Raw genomic sequence first — 15,716 nt, 5'->3', positions numbered from 1 at the left:
TGAGTTTTGTCTATACTGCCTCTAATTCCTTGGCTCTTTGGCTACCAAACTGTCTCTACAGAAGACAATTATAACATACTGTTAATCAGTGCTTTTTTTGTGCCGGTACGCAACGGTACGGCGTACCGGCACCTTTTTTTTTTTGCTCCCCCCGCCCCGTGACGGACGCAGTGCCAGCCCCCATTTCCGGCCGCTGCTGCTGCTTCTCCTGTTGAGCAGCAGCGGCCGCTACACAAAGAAAAGATTAAAAAAAAACTTCAAACCTGGCTGAAACGCAGCACCCTGGCACTGTAGACAGCCATTAGGCATTGGCTGTTGCCCCCGCAGCCGCTCCTCCTCTTGCCTTACGTCACTGCGCTCCTCCGGGGTCTTCCTCCAGGGGCAGTGACGTAGAGGCAAGAGGAGGAGCGGCTGCGGGGCAACAGCCAATGCCTAATGGCTGTCTACAGTGCCAGGGTGCTGCGTTTCAGCCAGGTTTGAAGTTTTTTTTTTTTAAATCTTCTTTTTCTTTGTGTAGCGGCCGCTGCTGCTCAACAGGAGAAGCAGCAGCGGCCGGAAATGGGGGCTGGTGCCGCGTGCGTCGCGACTTCGCGCCGTTCGCGGGAAACTTGGCAGGGGGAGGGAAACCAACAGGGAAGGATTGGGAGAGAGAGAAAGAGGGAAACCAACAGAGGGAAGGATTGGGGAGAGAGGGGAAAACAGATGGAAGGATGGGGAGAGAGAGGGAAAAACAGATGGAAGGATGGGGAGAGAGAGAAAGAGGGAAAACAACAGAGGGAAGCATTGGGGAGAAAGAGGGAAAACAACAGAGGGAAGCATTGGGGAGAAAGAGGGAAGGATTGGGGAGAGAGAGAGAGAGAGAGGGAAAACAACAGAGGGAAGGATTGGGAGAGAGAGAAAGAGAGAGGGAAAACAACAGAGGGAAGGATTGGGGGAGAGAGAGAAAGAGAGAGAGGGAAAACAACAGAGGGAAGGATTGGGGAGAGAGAGGGAAAACAGATGGAAGGATGGGGAGAGAGAGGGAAAAACAGATGGAAGGATTGGGGGAGAGAGGAGAAAACGAGGGAAAAACAGATGGAAGGATGGGGAGAGAGAGGGAAAAACAGATGGAAGGATTGGGGAGAGAGGAGAAAAACAGATGGAAGGATTGGGGAGAGAGAGAAAGAGGGAAAACAACAGAGGGAAGCATTGGGGAGAAAGAGGGAAGGATTGGGGAGAGAGAGAGAGAGAGAGGGAAAACAACAGAGGGAAGGATTGGGGAGAGAGAAAGAGAGAGGGAAAACAACAGAGGGAAGGATTGGGGAGAGAGAGAAGAGAGAGAGGGAAAACAACAGAGGGAAGGATTGGGGAGAGAGGGAAACAGATGGAAGGATGGGGAGAGAGAGGGAAAAACAGATGGAAGGATTGGGGAAAAACAGAGGGAAGGATTGGGGAGAGAGGGGAAAACAGATGGAAGGATGGGGAGAAAGAGGGAAAACAACAGAGGGAAGCATTGGGGAGAAAGAGAAAGAGGGAAAAACAACAGAGGGAAGCATTGGGGAGAAAGAGGGAAGGATTGGGGGGAGAGAGAGAGAGAGAGGGAAAACAACAGAGGGAAGGATTGGGGAGAGAGAGAAAGAGAGAGGGAAACCAGAGGGAAGGATTGGGGAGAGAGAGAAAGAGAGAGAGGGAAAAACAGAGGGAAGGATTTGGGAGAGAGGGGAAAACAGATGGAAGGATGGGGAGAGAGAGGGAAAAACAGATGGAAGGATTGGGGGGAGAGGAGAAAAACAGAGGGAAAAACAGATGGAAGGATGGGAGAGAGAGAGGGAAAAACAGATGGAAGGATTGGGGAGAGAGGAGAAAAACAGATGGAAAAAGGATTGGGGAGAGAGAGAAAGAGGGAAACAACAGAGGGAAGCATTGGGGAGAAAGAGGGAAGGATTGGGGAGAGAGAGAGAGAGGGAAAACAACAGAGGGAATGATTGGGGAGAGAGAAAGAGAGAGGGAAAACAACAGAGGGAAGGATTGGGAAAGAACTCAAGAAGTAGAGACACGAAAGAGAGATAGGGAAAACAACAGAGGGAAGATTGGGGGAGAGAGGAAAACAGATGGAAGGTGGTGAGAGGAGAGGGAAAAACAGATGGAAGGATTGGGGAGAGAGGAGAAAAACAGAGGAAAAACAGATGGAGAGGATGGGGAGAGAGAGGGAAAACAGAGGGAAGGATTGGGGAGAGAGGGGAAAACAGATGGAAGGATGGGGAGAAAGAGGGAAAACAACAGAGGGAAGCATTTGGAGAAAGAGAAGAAGAGGGAAAACAACAGAGGGAAGCCTTGGGAGAAAGAGGGAAGGATTGGGGAGAGAGAGAGAGGGAAAACAAACGAGGGAAGGATTGGGGAGAGAGAGAAAGAGAGAGGAAACAACAGAGGGAAGGATTGGGGGAGAGAGAGAAAGAGAGAGAGGGAAAACAAAAGAGGGGAAGGATGGGGAGAGAGAGGGAAAACAGATGGAAGGATGGGGAGAGAGAGGGAAAAACAGATGGAAGGATTGGGGAGAGAGGAGAAAAACAGAGGGAAAAACAGATGGAAGGATGGGGAGAGAGAGGGAAAAACAGATGGAAGGATTGGGGAGAGAGAGAAAAACAGATGGAGGATTGGGGAGGAGAGAGAAAGAGGGAAACAAAAAGGAAGGACTGGGGAGAGAGAGAAAGAGGGAAAACAACAGAGGGAAGGATTGGGGAGTGAGAGAAAGAGGGAAAAACAGATGGAAGGATTGGGGAGAGGGGAAAAACAGATGGAAGGATGGGGAGAGAGAGGGAAAAAACACAGATGGAAGGATTGGGGAGAGAGGGAAAAAAAGAGGGAAGGATGAGGAAAGAGAGGGAAAACAGATGGAAGGATGGGGAGAGAGAGAGAGGGAAAAACAGAGGGAAGGAGGGGGGGGAGAGAGGGAAAACGGAAGGATAGGGAGAGAAAGAGGGAAGACGCTGGATGGAAGAATGCAGAAAGAAAGAAAGAGGGAAGACGCTGGATGGAAGAATGCAGAAAGAATAGGGGAGACACTGGAAGGATGGGGAGAGAAAGCAGAGCTGCTGGATGGAAAAGGGGAATAGAGAAAGACTGGAGAATAAGAGGAAGGGGCATGGGGAGAACAAGGGTGAGGAAAAGATGAAAAGCCACAGGTAGATGAAGGAATTAAAGAATGGATAGTAAGAATGAATTAAATCTGGACAGAGAGAGAGCCTGAAAATATTGAAGAAAGCAAAGAAAAAGGAAGACAAAAATGACAAATGGCACAGAAGAGTTAAGCGAAAACAAAGGAAAGGAGAATCACAGACTGGACCAATAGGGAAAGAAAAACAGTCACCAGACAACAAAGGTAGAAAAAAAATCATTTATTTTCATTTTAGTGTTTGTAATATGGCCAATTTGAGAATTTACATTGGCTGTCTTATTTTGCACTGGGTATACTACTACTACTACTTAGCAAATACGTTATTTTTTTCTCCTATAGTACTGTAATATTTTCAATGATGTCTGTTTATATGCGCCATGGCTGGTATAGGGGGTGTGGTTATGTGGGTGTGGCTAACATAGGGGTGAGCCATATGTGGTGACCCCGCCCATAATGAGTACCGGCACCTTTTTTTCTACAAAAAAAGCACTGCTGTTAATCATACCTTACAAGCAACAGTTAAAACAATGCTTTAAAGACAAGAAATGTAAATCATCAATCTAACAGCAATGACTATCTTCTAACACTTACTTATCCCACTCATGTATACCAATCCTCTAAACACAGACTTAAGATCCACATCCTAAACATCATCTAATTAAAATATAAGTTGCAGTATGCAACAAGCCCACTCATGCATGCACACACAGATATGTATATTTACTGTGATGCCTTATATTATTCTTTTTATGTTTCTTTTGGCTATTATAGTCATCTTTACATATACTTGTATGAACAGTTTACATTTATCTGTTTTTTTATTTTATCTACTGATTATCATGTTTTGTTTTGGTTTTTAGAGCATTTGTGACCCCTGAAACAGGTGGTTATCCACCGAAACAAGGCCCCGTGTCGGGTCCTTTTATCTGTTTGTACTTTATTAATAAAAAAGTACTTTTTACATTTGCCTGCTGGACGTTCCTTGGTCCACCCCTACTTCGGCTCTTGATTGAATATCTGGGTTTATGTGGCTGGTTATCAAGTGTGATATTCAGCACCTAACTGCCAAAGCGACACTGCATAAAGATGGGAGTGACTTATGCAGTTCAATTTGGCTACTTAACTTAGGTGGTTCAGTGTTGAATATTGGTGTATAACTGCATAATAATAATTTAGCAGTCTATGGTGATATTCAACAGCACAAACCGGTTAAGTGCTGTTGAATATCAGCGGATAGCACTGCACAGGCAATTTAACTGGTCAGGAGCCATTTCTGGCTGGTTAAATTGCTTTGAATATCAACCTCATTAACTACAGCATTGCTTTTGTTGGTTCAAAAAACGTTATCACTGCCTTCAAAGATCCATATTCATGTCTGAGTTCAGCCACATATGATTCTTATTTATCTTAAACTGTAAACAATTTACTTTCACTTTAAGATTATCCAATCCCCTTCTCTCCTCATGTTTGGGTGCAAATTTAATCTAGTTTGTTTATTCCTACATAAAAGAGGAAGGAACTATGGTTAATGAACAGTACTGACAAAGCCTTGAAGCTTTTTCACACTTACCAACATCTGCACCACTCAGAGCTTTCCCTAGAGGCCAGGGCCTCATATCAGTCATCTTCCCATTGATGATCAGTGACTGGACACAGCCTTTAAAGCCATGGTTGGTTCCTACTGATCTTAGCAACCAGTATGCAGTGGGGGTGCCACCAACATAGAATGGGGTCCGAAAAGTTATTTTACTGTACTGGCCCTATGAGGAGGATAAAACAATATTTACGGTTACATATACCACAGAAAAGCAAGATCACTGGGTCAATATTTGAAACCAGGTAAAACATGGTGCAAACATATTATACTAGACTGCAGCCAGGGCTCATGTGGTAAGCTAATATTAATTGGTTAGCATGCGGCAAGGTAGATGTGCTAATTGATTAGTGCAGAACACACCCACTCTCTGCCCTCAGACCCGTCCCAGCACTAAAAAAATAATTTTTTAGCGTGCGGGTAGTGTGCACTGATTCCAAAATTACTATGGGAGTCCTGAGTGCACCCCATGGTAAGACATTTTTTGTTGCAGTAAGTGTAAGTGCTTATCACAGCTTAGTAAAAGAGCCCACCAGTTCCCCTAGCAGTTGTCATGTGGTACTACACTAGGGACAGAAGAGAGGGTTTTGCAGCATACAAAACCGGTTTCCTAAAGGACAAGTCCATAAACTGCAGTGCACTTCAGGCAGGCAGACCCAGGCCCCCCCCCCCCCCACCTGTTAAACTTGTGGTGGTAAATGTGAGCCCTCCAAAACCCACCACAAACCCACTGTACCCACATGTAGGTGCCCCCCTTCATCCCTAAGGGCTATGGTAGTGGGGTACAGTTGTGGGGAGTGGGTTTTGGGGGCTCAGCACACAAGGTAAGGGAGCTATACACATGGGAGGTTTTCTGAAGTCCACTGAAGTGCCCCCTAGGGTGCCCGGTTGGTGTCCTGGCATGTGAGGGGGGACCAGTGCACTACGAATGCTACCTCCTCCCACGACCAAATGGCTTGGATTTGGTCGTTTCTGAGATGGGCATCCTCGGTTTCCATTATCGCCGAAAATCGGGGACGACCATCTCTGAGGTCGACCTAAATGTTGAGATTTGAGCGTCCCCAACCGTATTATCGAAACGAAAGATGGCCCCCCATCTTGTTTCGATAATACGGGTTTCCCCGCCCCTTCGCCGGGATAGTGTGGCGAAGGGGTGCCCTGTTCGATTATGCCCCTCTTTGTGGCACAGTGCTCCTGTGATGGTAAAATAACACTAGTTTTTTTGATGCGGTTATTTTTCTAGCTTTAATGCAGGAGTCACATTGTAGAATTTACATAATATTGAAGTGTTTTGTATGTGTTTCCATGCTTTGCATCTCATTACTATGAAACTTGTGAATTCCTTTTCCCTGTGTTATGGCAAAATAACTTGCATTAATGCCATTTATGACAAGTTAAAGAGCAAATAACATGGATTATTGCCATGATGCAGCTTGCCTAGTTATGATATCTTTAAGAAGAGATTAAAGACGTTGTTCTATAAGGTAAAATTATGTATAATCATACCTGATAATTTTCTTTCCATTAATCATAGCTGATCAATCCATAGACTGGTGGGTTGTGTCCATCTACCAGCAGGTGGAGATAGAGAGCAAACTTTTGCCTCCCTATATGTGGTCATGTGCTGCCGGAAACTCCTCAGTATGTCGATATCAAAGCTCCATCCGCAGGACTCAGCACTTAGAGAATTACACCCACGAAGGGACACTCTGCCCAGCTCACCACCGCCGAAACGGGGGAGGGGAATTAACCCAGCTCATCCCCACACAAGTGGGGGAGGGGAATCCGTCCAGCTCATCCCCGCGGAGCGGGGGAGGGACACCACACCCGCCGATGCGGGGGGATCTGGCTTATCCTGCAACCGCAACCGCGGGAGGAGCTGACTGACCCTAACACCGCCGAAGCGGGAGGGCGTACAAAGCTGCCCTACAGCCGCACGAAGCGGGAGGGAGTGCCGGCAGAATTTTAAGTCTCAATCCAGCCCCGTAAAACGGAGGGGAGAGGAATGCAGCAGCTCACTGTAACACAAACTCGTCTTAACTCTTGAAGAATCAAAGTGAAAAAAACTTGAACACAAAGTCTTTCTGAAGTAACTGAAGACTAAACTTGAACCTGAAATGCAACCAGAATAAAAACAGTACAGATATCTGGGAGGGGCTATGGATTGATCAGCTATGATTAATGGAAAGAAAATTATCAGGTATGATTATACATAATTTTACCTTCCATATCATCAAGCTGATCAATCCATAGACTGGTGGGATGTACCGAAGCAGTACTCACCCAGGGCGGGACATTGAAATCCCTGACCTCAACACTGAAGCTCCAAACCGGGCCTCCGCCCGTGCAGCCACAGTCAAACGGTAATGCTTGGAGAATGTATGAGCCGAAGCCCAAGTTGCCGCCTTGCATATCTCTTCCAAGGAGACGGATCCGGCCTCTGCCATCGAGGCCGCCTGAGCTCTCGTGGAGTGAGCCTTCAGCTGGATAGGCGGCACCTTCCCCGCGGCCACATAAGCCGCTGCAATGGCTTCCTTGACCCATCTTGCCACTGTAGGCTTAGCAGCCTGCAGACCCTTACGAGGACCTGCAAACAGGACAAACAGATGATCCGATTTCCGGAAATCATTGGTCACTTCCAAGTATCTGATGATGACTCGTCTCACATCCAGATATTTAAGAGCAGAGTACTCCTCTGGGTAGTCCTCCCTACGAAAGGAAGGGAGACAGAGCTGCTGATTCACATGGAAGCGAGAAACAATCTTGGGCAGAAAGGAAGGCACTGTGCGAATAGTCACTCCTGCCTCAGTGAACTGCAGAAATGGCTCTCGACATGAGAGCGCCTGGAGCTCGGAAACTCTTCTGGCTGAAGTGATAGCCACCAAAAAGACTGCCTTCAACGTCAGGTCTTTCAGAGATGCCCTCGACAAGGGTTCAAAAGGCGGCTTCTGCAATGCTCTTAGTACCAGGTTGAGATTCCACGCAGGCACCACTGAGTGCAGAGGAGGGCGCAGGTGATTAACTCCCTTGAGAAAGCGCACCACATCTGGCTGCGAAGCCAGGGAAGCACCCTTCAGGCGGCCCTGAAGCAAGCCAGAGCCGCTACCTGGACTTTAAGGGAACTGAGCGACAGGCCTTTCTCCAGACCTTCTTGCAGGAACGCCAACACTGAAGAAATTGGAGCAGTGAAGGGAGAAAGTGAGCCTGCTTCACACCACGCTGCAAAGATACGCCAAACCCTGGCGTAAGCAGTAGAAGTAGAGCGCTTCCTCGCTCTCAGCATAGTGGCGATGACCTTGTCTGAGAAGCCCTTCTTCCTCAGACGCTGCTGCTCAATAGCCAGGCCGTAAGACCAAAGGGGGAGGGATCCTCCATCACCACGGGACCCTGATGTAACAGGCCCTGCTCCACTGACAGCCGCAGAGGATCGTCGACTGAGAGCCTGATCAAGTCCGCATACCAGGGACGCCTGGGCCAATCCGGACCCACCAGGATTACCCTGCCGGGATGCTTTGCCACCCGGTCTAGCACCCTGCCCAACATGGGCCAGGGCGGGAACACATAGAGAAACTCTTGTGTCGGCCACTGTTGGAGAAGAGCATCTACTCCCAGGGATCGAGGGTCCCGTCCTCTGCTGAAAAAGCGCGGCACTTGGCAATTGGCCGATGACGCCATCAGATCTAGGCTCGGCTGACCCCAGCGCTTCGTGATGTCCAAGAACGCCTGAGCAGATAGCTGCCACTCTCCGGGCTCCAAGGTATGGCGACTGAGAAAGTCCGCCTTGACATTCATGACTCCGGCAATGTGGGCCGCTGAAAGCTGCTCCAGGTTCACTTCCGCCCACTGGCAAAGATTCATAGCCTCCTTGGCTAGAGGGGCGCTCTTGGTACCTCCCTGGCGGTTGACATAGGCCACAGCCGTGGCATTGTCCGACAGGACCCGTACAGGCTTCAACACCAGTACCGGGATGAACTCCAAAGCGCCAACCGAATGGCTCTGAGTTCCAGGAGGTTGATAGACCACTTTGCCTCTGCAGGAGACCAGAGCCCCTGCGCTGTCCTTCCCAAGCAGTGGGCTCCCCAGCCCGACAACGAGGCGTCCGTCGTGACGACAATCCACTCTGGGGTCACCAGAGGCATTCCCGCAGACAACTTGTCTGTCTGCATCCACCAGCTCAGCGCCTTGCGCACTGCTGGGTCCAAGGGAAGGCGCACAGCATAATCCTCCGACATCGGAGTCCAGCGCTGCAGCAAAGAGTGTTGAAGTGGTCTCATATGAGCCCTGGCCCAGGGCACAACTTCCATCGTGGCCGTCATAGAGCCCAACAGCTGCACATAGTCCCAAGCCCGAAGGGGAGAGGCTACTAGGAACTGGTCCACCTGAGCCTGAAGTTTGACAATCCGATTGTCTGGCAGGAACACTCTGCCCACTTGGGTGTCGAATCGAACTCCCAGGTACTCCAGGGACTGAGTCGGGCGCAGCTGGCTTTTCTCCCAGTTGATGATCCATCCCAGGGAGCTCAAAAGAGCAACTACCCGGTCCACAGCTTTGCCGCACTCTGCATAAGAGGGGGCTCGGATCAACCAGTCGTCCAGATAAGGATGGACTTGTATCCCTTCCTTTCGTAGGAAGGCCGCGATGACCACCATTACTTTGGAAAAGGTCCGCGGAGCAGTAGCCAACCCGAAAGGGAGGGCTCTGAACTGGAAGTGTCGTCCCAGGACTGCAAAACGCAGAAAGCGTTGATGAGGAGGCCAGATGGGAATATGCAGGTACGCTTCCTTGATGTCCAAGGATGCCAGGAACTCTCCTGCCTTCACTGCCGCTATAACAGAGCGGAGAGTCTCCATGCGAAAGTGCCGCACCTTCAAGGCCCGATTGACCCCTTTGAGGTCGAGGATAGGCCGGACAGAACCTCCTTTCTTTGGTACCACAAAGTAAATGGAGTAACGTCCCTTGCCAAGCTGACTTTCTGGCACCGGAACGACCGCGCCCAGGCGGATCAGATTGTCCAAGGTCTGCTGCACTGCCACAGCTTTGACCGGAGACTTGCAGGGAGAGAGTACAAACCCGTTTTTTAAGGGTCGGCAGAACTCTAGTTTGTAGCCGTCTCTGATGACTTCCAGCACCCACGCGTCTGAAGTTATTGTGGTCCACTCGCCCAGAAACGAGGACAGCCGTCCTCCAATCTGCACTGGGGCGTGGACCAAGACCCCGTCATTGGGTACGAGACCCTGGGGGAGGACCGGAGGGAGCACCTCCGGGACGGCGGTCTCTGCGAAAGGAATGCTGCTTGGGGGAGAAATTCCTCTTGAAGGAAGAGGGGGCAGAGGAACCCGACTTGCCGGGCGGTACCGACGGGCTTCCTGCAACCGTCCTCTGGAGGTACCGGGACAAGTACTAGCCCGAGCCCTGACCTCTGGTAATTTCTTGCCCTTAGACGTGCCGAGATCGGTCACGATTTTGTCCAGCTCGACCCCAAAGAGCAGCTTGCCTTTAAAAGGCAACCTAGCCAGGCGGGATTTAGAGGCGTGGTCAGCAGACCAATGTTTCAGCCAAAGCCACCGCCGCGCAGAGATTGTCTGAGCCATGCCTTTCGCTGAGGCCCTCAAGACATCATACAGCAAGTCTGCCAAATAGGCTAAGCCCGATTCCAGGGCCGGCCAATCAGCCCTCAAGGAATGATCCGAGGGGGAAGCCCGCTGCACCATAGTCAGGCACGCCCTGGCCACATAGGAGCCGCAAACTGAGGCCTGCAAACTTAAAGCAGCCGCCTCAAAGGACGACCTTAAGGCCGCCTCCAATCTTCTGTCTTGGGCGTCCTTTAGGGCCGTGCCACCTTCCACCGGCAACGCCGTTTTCTTAGTCACCGCAGTGATTAAAGAATCCACGGTAGGCCACAGATAGGCCTCACGTTCACTCACAGCCAAAGGATAGAGGCGGGACATAGCCCTAGCCACTTTAAGGCTCGCTTCTGGGACATCCCATTGAGCCAAAATTAAGGTGTGCATGGCATCATGCACGTGGAAGGTTCTAGGCGGGCGCTTCGTCCCCAGCATAATGGCAGAGCCAACAGGGGCTGAGGGAGAGACGTCCTCCGGAGAGGAAATCTTCAAAGTGTCCATGGCCTGTAACAACAGGTTGGGCAAATCCTCTGGGCTAAAAAGCCACGCTGCAGAGGGGTCATCCGCTCCATCCGAGCGGGGATCCGTCTCCACCAAGGAATCCACAAAGGACCGTTGGGAGACCTCAGACACGCTGCCCTCATCTACATCGGAGGAGACAAATTCCTCCAAGGCCTGGGAATCAACCCGAGGGCGTTTACCTCTGGGAACCTCAACCTCTTTACCAGACGAGGGAGCAGGGGCAGCGTTGTGCATGAGGAAGGCCTGATGCAGCAGCAAAACAAACTCGGGGGAGAAACCCCCCAGACTGTGCACTTCCGCAGTCTGGGCAACAGCCCTAGACGCACCCTCAACCGGCGCTCGCAACAGCGGGGGAGAGACATGCTGCGCATCCAAAATGGCGTCCGGCGCGAAACTCCGCGAAGGAGCCGCGCGGGAAGAACGGCTCTTAACTTTAGCCGCTTCTGTGCCGTCGCCCAAATTAAGGGCGTTCATGGCATTAATGTCTCCAACCTCAAGGGCGGCCCAAGAAGAAGCCGTCCGAGCCGCGTGGCCGGCCAAGATGGCGGAGGCGAGGAGCGAGGGATGGGCATTTATGGCGGGAAAAACCGCCACGCCGGAGGAAGGACCGTGACATTCATCGGTCACGAAACTGTCACCCAACAAGGGCGAATCAGGCTTGAAGACCCCCGCATCCCCTCTAGAAGCGCTCAAGCGACCCGGGGAGCGACCCTTTGCGCCCTCGCCCTCCGACGCCATATGCCACGAGGAGAAGAATCGGGGAACCCCCTGCCCGCTATAAAAAGGTAAAAATTACCTGCTGTCCGCTCCGAGTTGTAACGACCTGGTGTCCCAGTGAGTAGCTGCAATAGACGCTTAAATAAACGTCAAAATAAACGCCTTTAAGGACGTTCAAAATTTTTTTTTTTTTTTTTAACGGAGCCAGCGGGAGGGGGGAGAAAAGGAGGGACCTGGCACCACCAGGTTTGCACTTGCTCAAAAGAGCCCTCAACCCCAGGCACTCAACAAAACCTAAAAATTAGGCTTGGAGGCCTAGCCAGAGCTGCTGCTGTGTGTGACCACCACCTGCTGAGATAGAGAACATACTGAGGAGTTTCCGGCAGCACATGACCACATATAGGGAGGCAAAAGTTTGCTCTCTATCTCCACCTGCTGGTAGATGGACACAACCCACCAGTCTATGGATTGATCAGCTTGATGATATGGAAGTGTGCAATAAGGAAGTAATATACTGTAGTTACCTTAACTGAATTGGGTTTGGGTAATGATTATTGATGATTGTGATATTAATATTTATGGCAACTTCAGAATTTTGATACATCCTAGATTTACTTAGATCTAGTGTCTTAGTTGTAATCCATTATGAACTATATTATTGGTATTAGTGAGCTATAAATGAACTAACTGTAACAGTATCTTTATAGTATGATCAGCATGTAAATCCCAATTAAGACCAATTAACACCAATAATTGGTTAGCAGCCAATTATTGGAGCTGATTGGCTCATTAATCAATTAAGTTGCGCGCACAAATCAGCTGTGTGTGCTTATTTGCTCAAACTTTATTTGTCATATATAGAATCCAGGGATTAGTACTTCCTAAAAAGTAAGTACGTGCTCCCATTTTAATTTTTTCCAATGCTTATGGGAACATTAGCACACAACCTGCAAACTCCCCCCCCCCTCCCTTAAAAAAAAAATAGAAAAAGAAAGACCTAACAAGGGCCACATTAAATCTGGGTTTAGCATGTGGGAAAGTCCTGCCTTAAATCATGCTAAACCCAAATTTGACCACACTTTAATAAAAGGGCCCCTTAAAACAGATTTTCCATAATTTCCCAAGGACTCTGCTTATAATTCAAAGCTGTGTTTGGGTTAGATCATGTGTTACCTGAGATTTTCCAGAAACTGGAATGTTATCATCCAGTTTGAGCCAGCCGCTGAGCCCATCTCTGTATAAAGACACACGGTGCCAGCTGCCCAATTTGATTTTGCTTTCACTTGTAATTATAGCAGCTCCAGTTCCACAATTAAACCTGTGAAAAAACACAACTGGGTATGTTTTTATTGCTTCATTAACATTTACTATAGAAATCGATTTTATTGATTTTTATAGCTATTTTTTTTAATTATTGATTTGCAAACCACTAAGAGAAAAGATCATTGTACTGATGGCATATAAATGTCCCCATATAAAAAGTAAAAATTGAGGTGAGTTTATGCCCTTGTTTTCTGTAAGTTTGCTTCTCTAGTTGGGAGAATCAGTTTCTTTGTCTTTTCCTTTACTAAATTTCCTCTTTCTACTTGCAGGAGCAGAGGTCTGTGGTGCACAACAGGCCTTACCTCTAGGCCTACGACTTTTTTCTTTTTGAAGAGCCCTTGGGAAGGATTATAGGGACAACAGAGGAAAGGATTGCTTGCTTAATGGAAGTGCTAGCCATTCCCCAGATTGCAATGAAGAGGGAGAGGGCTCTGCCTGGAGGTAAGGAAGATGATTGTGCTTATATTAGGGGTGAGTCCCAAGGTTTCATCTGTAGCAGCTGCTAATTTGGGATATTATTAGTAAGATATTTCCTATCCAAAAACCTGGTCAGGTTATACTAGGCTCCCTCTGGATAGTGTTAACATTGTTGGATGCTTCAGTTTCAGATTTGATTCATTTTTGCCTTGAAATACATCAAGGTCTTCAGTCTTAACAAAAAGCTCTGAAGGCATGCAAGGCAGAAGTATTGGCTTTGGATGAGAGGACAAATGTAAATTTGATCATCTCATTCCTCTATTTAAGCAGCATCATTGGTTGCCTAGCCCCTTCTGTACTCAACATAAATTATTTAATCTGGCTCATAAAGTTCTGCATACAAATGTTCAAGGATAAATCTTTGTTCCCTTATTTATTCCCATGTTTCATCGCATTCATTACGTTCTTCGGGTACTCATCATCTTGTGATTACAGCTGTTTATTGTAGAAGATTAGAGTCAACTCGCTACTCAGCTTTTTTTTCCTGTTGACCCAACTCTTTGGAATAGTCTGCCATTAGAACTTCACTCAGAATAATTTTACAGGAAATTTAGGATTCTAGTAATGACGTATTTTATTTTATTACATTTCATATACCACAAATTGCCAAATGGTAGCTAGACAGTTAACAATAAAACCTCAGGGGAGCATAGGAGAGTGAAGAGGGGGGAAAGGGAGGTGAAAGGAGAGTAGTTAGAGTGATCCATAGGTCCATATGGGAAAGCTTGATTAAAGAGCCAAGATTTGATGTAGTATGAAATCTCTAAGCTGCCTATAATGAAAAAAATCAGAATCAGGTAAGCCATATTCATCATGAAGATCAGAAAAAGGGAGAAGTTCACCCTCCTCTCAAATCTGTCCAAAAGTATTCAGGGATCTGGCAGCCCAGGGGAGAATCAAAAAGCATATTGAATGGGTGTGGAAAGGTGTTGTTATCTGTTGGCAAAAAATTGAGATGTTCCCTCCATTATCATTGATGATACGTTGAAACCCTCTGCTCAGTGTACGGCAGCAGCTAAGAAAGCAAATAGAATGTTAGGTATTATTAGGAAAGGAATGGAAAACAAAAATGAGGACGTTATGATGCCTTTGTATAGCTCCATGGTGCAACTGCACCTCGAATATTCTGTGCAATTCTGGTCACCGCATCTTTAAAAAAAATATAGCGGAATTAGAAAAGGTAGAGAGAGAGCGACAAAAATGACAAATGGGATGGGGCAACTTCCCTATGAGGAAAAGCTAAAGCAGCTAGGGGACTTTAGCTTGGAGAAAAGAAGGCTGAGGGGGATATGATAGAGGTCTATAAAATAATGAGTGGAATGGGTAGACGTGAATCGCCTGTTTTCTCTTTCCAAAACTACTAGGACTAGGGAGCATGCAATGAAGCTACAACGTAATACATTTGAAACGAATTGGAGAAAATATTTCTTCACTCAATGTGTAATTCAACTTTGGAATTCGTTGCCAAAGAATGTGGTAAAAGCAGTTAGCTTGGCAGGGTTTTAAAAAGGTTTGGGCCCGGTGGTGGACGGAGGGGGGCGGGTGGAGGGGACTGTGGTGCCGGTCCCGGGGAATTTTGTCCCCCCTGCCCCCCCCTCTTGGCGGCCCTGTGGCAATGCTTATGTACTTATGTACCTGCAGGGCCAGTCTTAGCAAGTGCGGGGCCCTGTGCAGACCAATTTGGTGGGGCCCCATCCTAGCCCTGCCCCCACCCTAGCTCCACCTCATTGATAAGATTATTCCATTTTTAGAATTTTTTTTTATTTATGAAATTTCAAATAAAGACAAATGAAGCTAAACTTGTACAAAAAAACTGATTGAAATAATAAGCACAATGCTATCATCATGAAACCTCCCCTCCCCAGAAGTGGAGTGGCCGAGCCGCAGGATCATCATGAATGATGCGGACGGTCATCCGAGGCGAGCGGAGGCAGAGCGGGGCCCCCTTAGGCGCGGGGCCTTATGCGGCCGCCTTGGTCGCCTCTGCCTAAGACCGGCCCTGTGTACCTGCACTCAAAACAATAAGGTGGCCCTCATTGCGTAGGTCTTCCGAGGCATAAGTGTCTTTAAGTATGGTATGGGGAGCCAAGGAAGAGCCCATAGCGGGAGTGAACCCAAAGAATATTGATCGAGTCTAGTCCATGGGTTAATGACATTCCGGTGCCATAGAATATAATTTGTAATAAAGCCGCTTGGTACTATAATTCAAAATTGGGTACCCCCATTTCACCATGTAATTTAAGCTGATATAAGCTACAACGTCCCACCCTAGGCAGTTTCCATTTCCAAATATAAGCAAAGGCTT

General features: G+C 48.2%; 1 protein-coding gene across 2 annotated transcripts in view; it reads right to left on the bottom strand.

The window, feature by feature from the left end:
* EGFLAM (EGF like, fibronectin type III and laminin G domains) overlaps window positions 1-15,716 on the bottom strand; it is a 475,563-nt gene that overhangs the window by 155,315 nt on the left and 304,532 nt on the right. For both annotated transcript variants that reach the window (XM_030193055.1, XM_030193056.1), the window contains 2 exons: window positions 12,785-12,929; window positions 4,725-4,914 (listed from right to left, as the gene is read on the bottom strand). In XM_030193055.1, the coding sequence (XP_030048915.1) occupies window positions 4,725-4,914; window positions 12,785-12,929 (335 nt within the window). The remainder of the gene's footprint in view (window positions 1-4,724; window positions 4,915-12,784; window positions 12,930-15,716) is intronic.

Source organism: Microcaecilia unicolor, chromosome 2, assembly GCF_901765095.1.
Source record: "Microcaecilia unicolor chromosome 2, aMicUni1.1, whole genome shotgun sequence".
In the NCBI taxonomy this organism is placed as follows: Eukaryota; Metazoa; Chordata; class Amphibia; order Gymnophiona; family Siphonopidae; genus Microcaecilia; species Microcaecilia unicolor.
Note: the sequence above shows the minus strand (reverse complement) of the source record. Positions and strands in the feature narration are given on the sequence as shown.